Raw genomic sequence first — 15146 nt, 5'->3', positions numbered from 1 at the left:
ATCAGCGCTAAAAAAGTAACCCCCCCACACACAAGTTGTAAAAAGCTATTGATGGTCAGGGCCCCCTTATAAAAAATTGGGGCCCCAAAAACAAAAAAATTACATTTTTTTTTTTTTTTAAAACATTGGTGGCAGGGGCCCCCTTATAAGTTAAAAAAAAACTTGGGGCCCCAAAAAAAAAAATGTAAAAAAAACTAAAAAATAAACAAACACTGGTGGCAGGGGCCCCCTTACAAGTTAAAAACAAATTGGAGCCCCAAAAAAAATTTGAAAAAAAAAAAATTTTTTTTTGAAAAAAAACTGGTGGCAGGGGCCCCCTTACAAGTTAAAAAAATTTGGGGCCACCAAAAAGAAAATTAATTTTTTTTAAAAAAAACAAACAAAAAAAAACAATGGTGGCAAGGGGCCCCTTACGAGTTAAAAAAAAAATTGGGGCCCCAAAAAAAAAGTTTTAAAAAAAAGATTGGTGGCAGGGGCCTATAGAATATTAAAATAATACATTGGTGGCCAGGGGATTAAAAAAAAAAAAAAACACAAACTGGTGTTCAGTAGGATTGAACTCATGGCTTCAGGACTTCAACTTCGCCTCCTTTCGTGACTTCGGGTCTTTTCGCCGCTTCAGGACTTCAATTTCGGCTGTTTTCGTGACTTCGGGTCTTTGCGCTGCTTCAGGACTTCGGCTTCGGCTGTTTTCGTGACTTCGGGTCTTTTCGGCGCTTCGTGACTTCGGGTTTTTCCGTGACTTCGGGTCTTTTCGGCGCATCGGCTTCGGCTTTTCGGCACTTCCGCATTCGGCACGCAAGAGGCAAGACGTATGGCTCGGGCGCTCGTAAGGGGGGCCCGGATCTTCAAAAAATGCAGCGCTGCCGGGCCCCCCTTCATGCCCGGGCCCGGTACGCTTGTCCCCCCTGTCCCCCCCTGATGGCGGCCCTGCAACCCAGTATGGCTACTATAATATTGAAATCCAGGATTAATAAGTGACAAAGCAGACCCAGCAGCTGCTGGGGGGGTTACTTGACTCTATGGGGCAGATTTACTATAGGGCAAAGTGAGTAAAGCTGGTGACGATTCATCAGCGTTATCGCTTTCAGGCACTTTGCCGATTTACTAACGGGCGCAGGCGTAACTTCGCTAGTGAAAGAGACAGACATTAGCGGTCATATGCACTCTATCGCCAGACGAATTTTCATTTTGCGGAATGGACGTTTCTCCGCAAATTCACTAAGATGCGGATTTTACTGAACGTTACTTCTTTTGCCAGACTTGCCTTCTCCAGCTCAGACCAGGCGAAGTGCACTGGAATTCAAATATCTTCCTCAATCTTCTGTTACTTACATCATATTTTTAGTGGAAAAAGTCCCAAAAAACGCTGGTGTCTTTTCCTTTTTTCAGAGTGATAGCCTGCAAAAGTCCTTAAATTTTTTTTGGGTAACCGGGTCCCCCCATACATTTTCTAACATATGGAACATAAACTATACAGTGGGCTCATGTGTAGGGCATTATAACAACTCTGTTTTATCTATTAAGGTTCCCTGGACTCGTGTAATGTATTTGCTGCAACATATACCTCCATTCAACTTTATCATTTCCCGCCATATGCAAATTAGCCTGAGCGAAGACCTCTAACGAAGTTGCGCTTGGCATAGTTGAATGCTAGCGCATCTTCGCTTTGATTGCCAAAGTAATGCTAGCGAAGAATCACCAGAGTTCGGCGCCCTGGACGCAACTTCGCATTTTAGTAAATTAGTGTTGTCTGAGCAAATTTTCGCCTGGCGAAGTGTAGCGATGGGTGCGAAGCCGTCGCTGGCGAATTGTCGCTGCTTATTAAATTTACCCCTAACACTGATCGTTGGGTTGTACCAAAGTTTTGAAGATAAGTGTATGTGTGAAATAGATTTTCTATCAGCAAGGTGTTGGTGGTGGTTGTCCTTCAAAGATTTTGCTGTGCAGTAACTAATCAAGAAGGAAGCAATGTTCGATACATTGTTAATATGCAGGTAGCTCTTCTGAACACAACGCTTCTGCTGTGCATGTAAAATATATATGAGTTCATGCACCAACTACTACTTTGGAGAAACATGCAAAGCATAAACGCATAATATATTAGTAAATACGTGTGCAGCAACAGACCACAATGTATTATAATTCATCTTGGCATATATTGTATATATATATTAATATTGATTTTTCTTATTACTCCTTTCAGTTGTGAAGGATTGTGGTGTTCCGAGAGGAGACCACAGGGTGCTGGAGAGAGGAAAAACAAGATGTAACATGACAAGCCCCCCTAGGACAGAACAGGAATGTCAGTTATCGGAGAGGCGTGAGCTCAGTGTAAGCCTTAAACCTGCAGAGATACTGTGATAAACATTTCTCTAATCTACTACTAGTAAACATATCTTCAGGGCAGTAATATACGGGATTATATTACTGCTATTCACAATTGCAATCATCAGGGTAGCTATGTCTCCCTTCTTATAATACGCAGACATCAGGCACCTACCTCTGCCCTTCCTAATACACATACATCAAGGCAACTTCCTCTCAAGTTCTCACAATTCACAGAAGTCAGGGCCCAAACCTCTGCCCTAATATAGAGATATTGGTGGCACCTACCTCTTCCTTAGGGATTACTACATTAATACACATTCTCGTAATTAGGGATGCACTGAATCCACTATTTTGGATTCAGACGAACCCCCAAATCCTTTGTGAAATCCGAACACTATTTTGCATATGCAAATCAGTGAGGGGAGGGACAAAGAAAGCTAAAAAATGTTTTATTTTCTTGTTGTAGGAAAAGGATTCGGATTCGTATCCGCCAGGCACAAGGATTCGGCCGAATCCGAATCCTGCTGAAAATGGCCGAATCCTGGACAAATACCAAACCGAATCCTACATATTCGTAGTAATACACAGATATCACAGCTCCAGTATCTCCCTTCATTCTAATTTACAGACATTATGTACCTATCCCTTCCCCTCCTAATACACAGACATCAGCGCACCTTCCTCTCAAATTTTCACAATACACAGAAGTTAGGGCTCCAACCTCTGCCCTCTTCCTTATAAACAGGTATAGGGGGCAACTTCCTCTTACCTTACGGCTTAATACAGTTCATTGTAGAAACATAAGAACCTGAACACAGGCAGAAGAAAAAAACAAATGTAATTATTCCAAGGAGAAATGATACTGAAATATGTTTTCCATAACATCACTTTACAACCAGACACAAGTAGGATGTACTGTATAGAGCAATAAACATATTGAATTGCATACTAATATGCAAGTTGATGCCCTAGCAACAAGATGCATGGGCTTGTGATAATGGGACTGGCTGAGAATGAGTAATCAGGGATTGGGTAGTGAAGTATAGCTGGTGGCTGATGTTTAGGCTATTTTACTATCTTCTGCCAGCAAAGAAATGCCTCCAACCTATGTTCCCTCTAATTCCTTCTCGGCTATGTGCACAAAAAAATAAATATTTTGTGAGCTCATTTTAAACTTGTGCGCGTAGTTTTTAAAAACTGTGTGCTCAGATCAGAATGAATACAAAATTTTGTGTTTTCACTCAAAATTTGTGCCATCCAATTTATTGTGTGTGCTGCCCTCAAAACTTGTGTGCCTGTCCATGAGCACACACCTTAAGATGGCCATAGATGTTGAGATTTTTAAAAGATCAGATCCTGATCGTGAGACCACGATCTTCTCGGAACGAATTTACCATCAACTAAAAAGACCAATTTGCCAGGAAAACAAAGGGGAGCTGCCTGCTTGTCCCTGCAAACATAGATAGATTGCACTGGGACCGACAAAGATTTTTTGACCTGGCCGATCAATTTCCTGACAGATGTCGGCCGAAAAATCGTAAGATGTACGATCGTTCGAATCCCATTAACCGCACGATAATTTCAAAGGATTGGTCGGGCTTCCCTAAAATCGGTCATTCGGCAAGAAAAATCGTCGCTTCTATGGGGAGCTTTAGAGAAAATTTCTTCTGACCATTCCATACTGTCCTTTTTTTCAATAGCAAGAGCCTGTCCCTATGGCGCACATTTTAGCAATTCCAGGCCAAAATCAGCCTCGTCTAAGTAAAGACAGTTGGTTACCAAAGACAAAAATACCAGATGGAAAAGACAGAATAATGTGGTTACAGTCTACCTTATGAGTCCTTAAGGGTAGAACTACATGGATGATTTCCCCGCGCTGTGCCGGATCCAACGCGCTGCGCCAAAATGCAGGCATCAAGTAGGATCTAAATCCAATAACAGCAAGAAAGGTGCCCAAATCTTTTTGTGCAAATTTTGTACATGATCAGATGGCTAATATGATTTATTTGATTATGGTTGGACCTATCACAAGGACCTGACTTTGGTTCTTTTTTTCATGTGACGTCAGACCTGTAAACTGGAGGGGCACCTGTGTCTTAAAGGGATACTGTCATGGGAAAAAAAAAATGTTTTCAAAATGAATCATATCTGGACAATATAACAGAGTGACTGGGGGACTGGCAGCTATGCTCTCAATCTCAGCAAGGCACCCCCGCTCCAGGTGTAGGAATTGAAGTCAATTAACAAGAGAGCTGAGAGAAAGCAAACGAAGTGACTCACTTGATAAAGGGCTCTGGGCCCAAAACATGTTGTGTGCAATAAAGAGCACTTCAAATGAAGAGGCAGAACTTGCTGCGAAGTGCTCTTTATTGCACACAACATGTTTCGGGCCCAGAGCCCTTTATCAAGTGAGTCACTTGATAAAGGGCTCTGGGCCCGAAACATGTTGTGTGCAATAAAGAGCACTTAGCAGCAAGTTCTGCCTCTTCATTTGCTTTCTCTCAGCTCTCTTGTTAATTGACTTCAAAATGAATCAGTTAATAGTGCTGCTCCAGCAGAATTCTGCACTGAAATCCATTTCTCAAAAGAGCAAACAGATTTTTTAATATTCAATTTTGAAATCTGACATGGGGCTAGACATATTGTCAATTTCCCAGCTGCCCCAAGTCATGTGACTTGTGCTCTGATAAACTTCGATCACTCTTTACTGCTGTACTGCAAGTTGGAGTGATATCAACCCCCTGCCTTTTCCCCCCCAGCTGCCAAACAAAAGAACAATGGGAAGGTAACCAGGTAGCAGCTCTCTAACACAAGATAACAGCTGCCTGGTAGATCTAAGAACAACACTCAATAGTAAAAACCCAGGTTTCACTGAGACACATTCAGTTACATTGAGAAGGAAAAACAGCAGCCTGCCAGAAAGAATTTCTCTACTAAAGTGCAGGCACAAGTCACATGACCAGGGGCAGCTGGGAAATTGACAAAATGTCTAGCCCCATGTCAGATTTCAAAATTGAATGTAAAAAAATCTGTTTGCTCTTTTGAGAAATGGATTTCAGTGCAGAATTCTGCTGGAGCAGCACTATTAACTGATTCATTTTGAAAAAAAATTTTTTTCCCATGACAGTATACCTTTAAGTTGGACAAACACAGGCTAATAGAAGCCATCTCCCAACGTTTTGGAAATAGAAAGAGGGACAAAAAGATTTGCAGAGCGTGGCAACATTTTTTGGTCATGCCCGTTTTGTGGACATACACCCTAAGTTTTTGCAATTTTACAAAATTTGGCAGTTTATGAAAGTTTGAACACATTTCTGTGGTTTTTATGTGTTATTACTGTTTTGCTAATTAATTGCCCTTTAAGCTGCAAGTCACAGTTTCCCAAAGAGGACTGCTTATCTTAAATTGTCAAAATTGTTTCTTTGCTTATCTTAAATTGAAACAGATGTATCAAAGTGCACTTGACATATGTTCTGGGCTCTCTGCCAAAAGCCAATTAAGTTTTAGAAACTTTGTAGCTTTTTCTGGCTGTTCAGTGCAGGTAATCAAAGAGAAAGTAACAATCTGGGGCTGCGGGTGGAGCTTTCAAAATTGGGACTGTCCCAAGTTGGGAGGTATGTATAAGCTGCTGATTTAGCCCCTCCACAACTGCCCATGTATGGGGCCTACCCAACAAATTGGTTGAAAATCAGGCATACATCAGGCAGATGAGGACTGCACTGGCTCATTGATGAGGTCCTCTCCCTTCATTATGATCCAATTGTTGACCTGGAGATCCAGATCTGCTCATTTGGTGACCTTGCCAAATAATTGGATCTTTGCATGTACAGTATACTTTGCTTAAAGGGCACATATCAGCCAAATATAAAGCTTACACGTTGGTTGGAGGAAAAAATAGTTTTGTTACCAAAAAAAAAAAGCCCCTGCTAGCACTATGCCACCTGCAACGGGACTCCGGGAGATAGGGGCCCAAATGTGCATAATGAGTGCGTCTCCCAGCTCACTTATTATTATGCCCATGCATTCGATTTAAGACATGTGCATATTCTGCAAAAGCTGCATGGCCATCAGCACCAGGGTGGCTTAGCACTCAAGGTGGTCATTTTTTGGGTGGAAATAGGTTTCCCCCAAACAGAAAGCAGTCTGTATTAGCCTGCAGCTCTGGTGGGTGTAACTATTTTCGGGTGATAGTTATACTTTAAAGAATGAGGTGACTATTCTCTTAGGTGGGTGTGTGCATTTCTAAAGTTTGGATTTTCACCTTTTTGAAGCCGCACCTCCCACTGATGGTTTAACCCCACTACCAGTATGTAAGTCTCTGTTGCATGCAGTTATTATGGTGCAACATAAACAACATTCAGACCTATGGAATGAAGACTCTTGGGGCAGGGAAAGACAAGTTGAAACACTGAGTTTTGCTGTTACCTGACCCCTGCTGCAGTAATTAGGCTGAGAAGGAACATGAAAACTGCACGAGTTACTGCCATGCAAAACATGTGATGCTTGAGAAGGCTCCACAATTACTTACAGAATCTATTTATTGATTATTAGGTACAGATACATCAAAGAACAGTGCCCTTAAATAAGCGAGTCAGTCAGTAAGAAACAAAGTAACACATTGGGGTGGAGGAAAAGAGGAAGAGGTTTGCAGTCTAGAGAGGAAATAGGCCAAACTCGAATGTGGAAACTAAATTTGGACCTTTTAATTGACAGTTGGGGATAACACTCTGTAAAAAGCGACCTATTCGTTGATTGTTTGCATTTTTCTTCTCCTTGTCTCTTAAAAGCAACAAACTGCATCACATTGCAAATATCTTTGACAAGATGTCCAACTCTTCAAATTCTTCTGTTGCTGCTGATTTAACATATTTCAGACTTAACCATAACTACTCTCTCCATCTCACCATCTTGCTATACTGAATATGAATATAAATGAATATTTAAGCAACAGATCTACATTGTTCGGGGGATATAGTTTTTCTTTAACAGGCCAGATCACCAGGGCACTCACACTTTTATTTCTTTAACAATGCTTTACAACCACCAGTAGCCTATGCAACTTCCTCTGCTGGGAATCTGTGGACTGCTCACAAAGTCAGGACATCAGGGCTTTTCCATCCAAATCCTGAACTTTTTGTGGGTATTCTGCAGGTACTTGACCTTATGCAGGACCAGTGGCAGATTAAAGACATGTGGGGCCCCTAGGCTACATCAACACAACCCCCCCCCCCTTCTAGGCTACTGCTGGGTCCAGATGCATGCAGATCCAGGCAAGCATGCACCGGATTTTTCTAAGTGGAGCTGGCTTCAGTGTGCCTGTGGCATTACTGGATCTGCAAGCACCCAGATGCACGAATGTGCCTTGTCTACAAATATAAATTAATATCAATAGAAATAATAATTGAAAAGGCTACATGGGCTCCTGGTCACACTGGGTCCCTAGGTTATAGCCTAGAGTAGACTGTGAATTAATCCACCCCTGTGCAGGACAATACTACTTTCTGCCTATAACAATAATTGAGAAGCCCATTCTGCGACAGACACACTTTGTGCACAATTTATTTGCATCTATAGAAGCACACAGCTAACTGCTGTTTTTACACTTAGTATAAGTTCTATTTCAGGTCAGGGCCAGGTCTAGGGTGTTTTTCCTCCTAATATACTATGCAAAAACAGGAAAGAAATGGTAAGTTGACAACTGGAGCACTGCCTACCTCTGCTGACTGGGGCTCATATGTAAACACTGGGCAAATTTGCCCATTGGTAGTAACCCATAGCAATCAACCAGTGACTGGCTTTTTTTTCAGTCAACTGCAGGTTGAGCATTGAAACCAAACATCTGACTGGTTGCCATGGGTTACTGCCCAGTGCAAATTTGCCCAGTGTTTATAAATGAGCCCCGCTGTGTATGGTAAGACCTCTGTCCCTTTCCATGGAGACTCGCAGTGTTTGGAACCTGAAGCCAATTAATGCTTGCAGGATTGGTGAACTACAGGTGTGCGGTAGGATAATTACATTGTCCCTGGTAAGAGACACATGAAACAGAGAATATTCACCTCTAAGGGCTAGTCCACACGGGGAGATAGCAACGCGTTTGCGGTCGCGGCGACAAAGCGCCGCGACAGTCGCCGCGACCGGCACAGGCGACAGTTTTGTATGGGCGCCTATGTAAAAACGCCTGTGCTAACCACACGAGGCGATGCGCTTTTCAACAGTCGCCTGAAAAAGCCTGGCGAGGCATTTTCAGGCGACTGTTGAAAAGCGCATCGCCTCGTGTGGTTAGCACAGGCGTTTTTACATAGGCGCCCATACAAAACTGTCGCCTGCGCCGGTCGCGGCGACTGTCGCGGCGCTTTGTCGCCGCGACCGCAAACGCGTCGCTATCTCCCCGTGTGGAATAGCCCTAACAATCTTTGGTATGCAATAGATTGACCCGGGGCAATTCTAGTGTTAAAGACACCTGAAGCAATGTTCAAAATGCTGCACAATTGTGTTCTCTGAGCTAGAAAAGCCAAATTTTTCTGTTTGGCGACAACTGCACGTGCAGGGTTTTTTAACGTTAGGGTTGAATTCTCCTTCTAGTAGTATGTAAGGTGCAGTGAAAAATCACCCAATTTGTTTATCTTGCCCATAAATGGCCCACTGTGTACCTACCAAACTGCAGATATTTTGGATAGCATACCCTTGCTGCTTTATATTTGCTCACCTAGCCAAGCAATTCTGAATTAAAAGGGGTTGTTTACCTTTGGGTTAACTTTTAGTATGATGTAGAGACTGATATTCTGAGACAATTTATACAAATACAAGCGGTCCTCTGCCACTCAACCCATTATCAATATATTTAAGACAAAGACATTTTGTGCATACTGCTACTGAAAAATGCCTTACCCTTTAAACAAAACATGGATTGTTTGTCCATATATTGCAATATATTTAAGCTGGCCAACTACGTCAAAGTCATCCCATATCTGGCCAGTCCTATGCTCAATTTTCATCTGATTCATTAAGAATTCTATTGCTTCATTATACATTTTACAAAGGGACTAAGTTTTACCTGCAACTTACTTGCTGCTTTCAAAGTAAACCGCCATACTTGGCTGCCCTTTTATTAGACACCAGTGGGATCACCTGACTATAGTTGGGAAGGGTGGGGGCTACAACATGGAGCTGGTCACTACTCCTGTATAACTATAACATACAAGGGAAAGTTGTGCTCACCACTGTCTGTCTTAAATATATTGATAATCGGTTGAGTGCAGAGGACTCTTGTATTTGATTATATGTATTTTGTGGTCACAGCCTCATTGCACCCCCTCCTAATAGTTTTAAAAATTAGTGGTGGGCACAACTTTCCCTTGTTTGTTATAATTATACAGGAGCAGTGACCAGCTCCATGTTGTAGCTCCCACCCTTCCCAGCTATAGTCAGGTGATCCCACTGGTGTCTAATAAAAGGGCAGCCAAGTTTGGTTAGGGTCCTTAGCCAGGCTTAATAGCCCAGTATCCTCCATTTCATACTTTACCGCAGACGGGCAGATTCGGGGAGATTTAGTCGCCTGGCGACTAACCGCCTCTTCTGCGGGGTGACAATCTCCCTTCGATTTCCGAAGTCGCCTCACAAGGAAACTTCGGGCGACTTTGGAAATCTAAGCGATGCGAGTGCATTAGCGCAGACGATTCTTCATTCAAGCAGGTGGAAGGCAGTTCGGGGAGATTGTCACCCCGCAGAAGAGGCGATTAGTCGCCAGGCGACTCAATCTCCCCAAATCTGCCCCAGCCCTCAGGTGCTGTTCGTCTCACTAGCACCAATAAGGCCGCAATCTGCGCTTCTCACATATCCCTCCTGGGACTCTGCCGTTGCAGTCTGCAGACAAAGAGTGGGCCAAGAACCTCCAGATTTGCACACCAACGCGCGTTTCACTTTCATAAGGGCATATATATTAGTAGAGTGCCTGCCAATTGACAATGTTTAATTACCCTAGCAACCATGCACTGATTTGAATAAGAGACTAGGATATGCACAGGAGATGGGGTCAGTGACCCCCATTTGAAAGCTGGAAAGAGTCAGAAGAAACAAGGCAACAAATGAAAAAACAAATGATAAAAAAATAATTACACCCATTTAAAAAGTTGCTCAGAACTGTCCTTTGTATAACATATCAATATATTTCAGGAATGTGTGGATTGTTTCTACCTGGCAAACTATGTTTGTAATTCCAATTGAAAGCAGTACTAGTCTGGCTGTTCATAGTCTCTGCAGCGCCGCTTCTGACTCCTGTAACAATGTAGCAGAAGAGAGCTGAGCAGCTAGACCTGGAACACAGAACTAGTCTGCTCTGTTGTTCATATAGTCAGAACCAGAAAGGGATGGAAGAATCCAGCTTTCAAATTCCTTGAAAACCTTCAAACGCCACATAAATGATTTAGACAGTAACGTCCTTCACACAGTCATAGCTGAACATTTACACAAACCACTCTATAACCCCAGCTACGAGCACCGTAACTGTAAGTTAATGCAAACGAAACCACGTGGGCTCAATAAGTATCTGTTTCTCTAGCAATATGGTAGCTTTCTGTATCTACGCATAAGCTCCCGTCACGTGATTCTTGACAAGTTTTCTTTTTCCATATCATCCCGCCCTACCTTGCTCCGATTGGTCGACAGGCATCGCCTTCCTCTTTCAAAATGACGGCGATCCATTAGCTCGATCCTATTGGTTGGCGGCTTAGGCGAGCCCGCCCCTTTTCCTTTTTGTTGTTTTCTGATTGGCTCCGGTCCCGGCCCGGTCCGTTCTGGATGAGTTCCGGCGAGGCGTAAAGCTGTGACAGTGACTGAGAGAAGAAGTGAAAACGTAGGAAGCAAGGAAGACTTTTCACCTCCCACAACACCGGAAGCGGAAAAAGACAGGAAACGTACCCTCAGGCATGGGTGGTGACTGACCCCTGACCCTCCATCCCATACACCCGAACCGAAGGGTGTGGCCCCCAATATTGACAGGGGCCACGGCGATACTTACACCTTTGTGCTGTCACGTGGTTTTTTTTGACTGGTCCTTTTGGTTGTCCTAATTGGCATCAGTAATACCTGCATCCATCTTTCCTGAGTACTAATATCTGCATTTCTCCTCATGCACCACAGCCCAGCTGTACTGGCTCATTGTAGGGAAGGTGTGGCACCTGTTTTAACTTTATTAGGGGACAATCATCTGTTAGGTGCATAATGTTCCACTGCTTGGCACAGCCCTATTATTAGGGTTTCTGTATCTATTTGCAGTCAGTGTGTGGTGCCTGGTGCTTAAGGACCTTTTAGTTTCATTTTATAGCACTTAATTATATATGTTTTAAAGCCTATTTTTCACTATACAATAGATAAGTGGATGCTGCTAAATTAAAGGGAATTGAGCCATTCTTGTATATTTGGCATTCCCCTGCATGAAGATTGGGGTGGGTGGTTTTCCCTGGTGCCATTATTGCTGGATTGGGGGGGGGTCATCGCATCCAACCCGTATGACATGAGTGTGGAGAAAAAGCGCGACGCCAAGTGACCGAAGCTCAAAACCGCAGCACGACATGGTGAGTTTTTGTCTAGGACATAACATAAATGGCAGCCTGCGGGGGTTATAGTTCAGAAAAGCATTTAAAGGAGAAGGAAAGTCTGTTTGCACTTGGGGGTGCATAATGTTAGGCACCCCCAAGTGATTGTATTGACTAAAAGTGGCCATACACGGAGAGATCGCCAAACGAGCGGATCTCTCCCTGATATGCCCACCTTGAGGTGGGCAATATCGGGCTGATCCGAACATGGGCCCTAGGGCCCAACGATCGGATCTTAACAAATAGAAATGGGCGGTCGGATCGCGGGGCCGCATCAACGAATACCTTAACTAATCATTGCTGTATCAAAAATGACAAAGTGTTTATACAATCCTAATGTCTCAATTGTACCCTAACCTTTTAGTTTGTAAACCCTATTGTACTCTGTAATCCTTGTCTGTTATCCACCATTTATTCCCTGTTTGCTATAACTGCAGTAAAGCACTGCGTATCTTGACAGCGCTATATAAATAAATGATGATGATGATGAATAGATGCGGCCACGATCCGATGGGATTTTTCGTCCCATCCGATCGAGATCTGGCCGACTTTCGGGGGGCCCCATACACGGGCCAATAAGCTGCCGACACGGTCTGTCGGCAGCTTTTATCGGCCCGTGTATGGCCACCTTTACCCGAAACCCCGGGCGGTGCTCCTTTCAGCAGCAAACAGCACCGGCCGGGGGTTATACCAGTGAGCACCACGGATCAATCCTCTTCCGTCTTCCTCCTACTTCGCGTGGTTGTACGTGCGCAGTAGAACAAAAAGCCGAACTTAAACTAAAAAGTCGGCTGATTTGTTCTACTGCGCGTGTGTTTGCCCTGGGAAATTTGAAGAAAGAAGAAGCTGGAAGAAGATCGCACCATGGTGCTTGCTGGAATAACCCTGGGCTGGTGCCGTTTTTTTTTTTTGTTTTTTTTTTTAAACCCAGCTTTGGATGATGGTTTGGTCACCATGTTCCAGTCATAGTCTGTCTTCTGTACCATGTGGCTGGCATATTCAGTACTGATGACCTGTAGGCCATGGAGTTCGAGCCTCCATATGTGGTTTTGGGTGGAAGCAGAGTCTCCTGGCTGTTTTTGTACCACAAGAGTGGGGGCAATACCGGCCTTTATTCCTGTGTTTTTAATTCATTTTTTTTTTTATAGGCAAAGCAAGCAACGTTCTGTTACTAGTTATACACATTCTAATTAATATTATGATCCTGAAATATTGTTAAATGCATAAAAACACATTGGATGTAAACATTGTGACAGCGTTGGCCTTTTCTATTTGCTTATACATACATTTCTGTTCAAAATGATGAACATGTAAATGCTCCCTCAGTTTTATATACTAAGGTAGGTTATATGTTTAATTGAGGCCCTTTCAATAGCCTGACTAGCCAATTACTGGACACAAATTGGCCAAATATTTAGCTAGCAGGTTAGAATATGATATTGAGAAAACGTTCATCGGGTCCCCTTCTGTCAGGTCTTTCTATGCCCCCCATTGTGATCAAATCTTAGAGCCAAATTATCTGATCATCTCTATTGGACCCAATGTCTTGGTGGGCAACTTGGTTAAAGATCCGTCAGTCTGTCATGCACACAAGCTGTTTCCAGTCTGCCCATCATCGTTGATGTTTTCAGAGCACATCTTTCTATGGGAAATGGGAAGCAGCAATTCCAGTGTATGGGAAATGGAAAGCAGCAATTCCAGTGCATGCATCAAAATAAATCACAATTCTTGTTCTTTTCTGCTTATGTGCACCCCAAGCTATGCACTTTGGCGGATCGGATACCCACCAGTTTGTATGGGACAGAAAATCACTATCACTAACTAGAAAACCATTGTCCTGTGTTGCATCACACTGCAATGTAATATCCAATACACATGTTTTGATGCCTGTGTGTGCCATAATGTGTGTTATGTTTTGTTGTCCTACTACTAAAGACAATAAACAATAAACCTGCTCTTGTGGTTTTGTTAACCTTTCATGCCTGCGATTCTGTCAGTTCCAGTAATGTAACAGAGATTTTGCTCTTGCAGGCGTCCGAGGAGGCCTCTTTGCGAGCCCTCGAAAGCCTGATGAGCGAGTTCTTTCACAACGGCACATCAAACGAACGCAAGAGGGAAATAGGTAACTAGTTTTTTAATGATGCCTATAGATGGGAGTCGGAAAAGGTCTGTCTTGTAAACTCCAAAATAACATTCTGTGCAGTGAAAGTCAACCTTGCATGTTTTTCACAGTTCTATTAATCTACTGGCTTCTGCTACATTGTTTCAAAACCTACAGAAGAAAACGTGACATGTATCCAGGCCCAGACTGGCAATCTGTGGGTTCTGGCAAATGCCAGAGGGGCTGCTGTATGATCCCATTGACAGTTACTATTAAATGGGCTAGTTTGGGCCTCTGTGTTCTTGGAATGCCAGGGCCTCTTTTAACTCCCAGTCCAGACCTGCCTGTAACTAAGTTGTTTATAGACGGCAGCATGCATTTTATACTGATGTTGCACATGTTATACCGAACTGTCTTCTTTTCCTTTCACAGAGTCTCTGTTAAACAACTTTGCTCAGCAGCTTGGAGCATGGAGGTTCTGCTTCTACTTCCTGTCCCAATCACAAAATGACTACGTCCTGATGTACAGTCTCAGTGTGTTTGAGGTGAGAGGTTGCAATTGTGAGTTGTTAGCTGAAATGTATATATATATTAAAGGGATACTGTCATGGAAAAACTTGTTTTTTTTTTCAAAACGCATCGGTTAATAGTGCTACTCCAGCAGACTTCTGCACTGAAATCCAGTTCTCAAAAGAGCAGACAGATTTTTTTATATTAAATTTTGAAATCTGACATGGGACTAGACATATTGTCAGTTTCCCAGCTGCCCCCACACATGTGACTTGTACCTGCACTTTAGGATGGAACTACTTTCTGACAGGCTGTTATTTCTCCTACTTAATGTAACTAAATCAGTGGGACTTGGCTTTTACTATTGAGTGTTGTTCCTAGATCTATCAATACAAAGTCCAATAACTGCAGCACACTGTTAGTTGTAGTTCACTTTCAACTTTGTGATTTTATTAGCTCACGTGCAGGTAGACAAAAGGGGGGGGGGCAAAGTTTCAGGGCCTCACAGGGCCCTTTCTCAAGGCTTGAGAGAGGCTTGAGAAAGGGCCCTGTGAGGCCCGAAAGTTGCCCCCCTTTTGTCTACCTGCACGTGAGCTAATAAAATCACAAAG

The 15146-nt window shown here is 43.1% G+C and overlaps 2 protein-coding genes across 3 annotated transcripts in view; one reads left to right on the top strand and one right to left on the bottom strand.

The window, feature by feature from the left end:
• The window catches only part of sbk1.S (SH3 domain binding kinase 1 S homeolog), a 92140-nt gene extending 81034 nt beyond the window's left edge, over positions 1–11106 (bottom strand). Inside the window, exon 1 of the mRNA XM_018239247.2 lies at positions 10975–11106. The gene's annotated coding sequence lies outside the window, so the exon portion shown is untranslated. The remainder of the gene's footprint in view (positions 1–10974) is intronic.
• A 27-nt stretch (positions 11107–11133) lies between these two features.
• The window catches only part of xpo6.S (exportin 6 S homeolog), a 54751-nt gene continuing 50738 nt past the window's right edge, over positions 11134–15146 (top strand). Inside the window, exons 1-3 of one of the 2 annotated variants that reach the window (XM_041577841.1) lie at positions 11134–11903; positions 13956–14046; positions 14458–14570. In XM_041577841.1, coding sequence (XP_041433775.1) covers positions 11901–11903; positions 13956–14046; positions 14458–14570 — 207 coding nt within the window. In that variant the 5' untranslated portion in view covers positions 11134–11900. 2 annotated transcript variants of the gene reach the window in all.

This window comes from Xenopus laevis, chromosome 9_10S, assembly GCF_017654675.1.
Source record: "Xenopus laevis strain J_2021 chromosome 9_10S, Xenopus_laevis_v10.1, whole genome shotgun sequence".
NCBI lineage: Eukaryota > Metazoa > Chordata > Amphibia > Anura > Pipidae > Xenopus > Xenopus laevis.
This window is presented reverse-complemented; position numbering and strand designations above follow the sequence as displayed.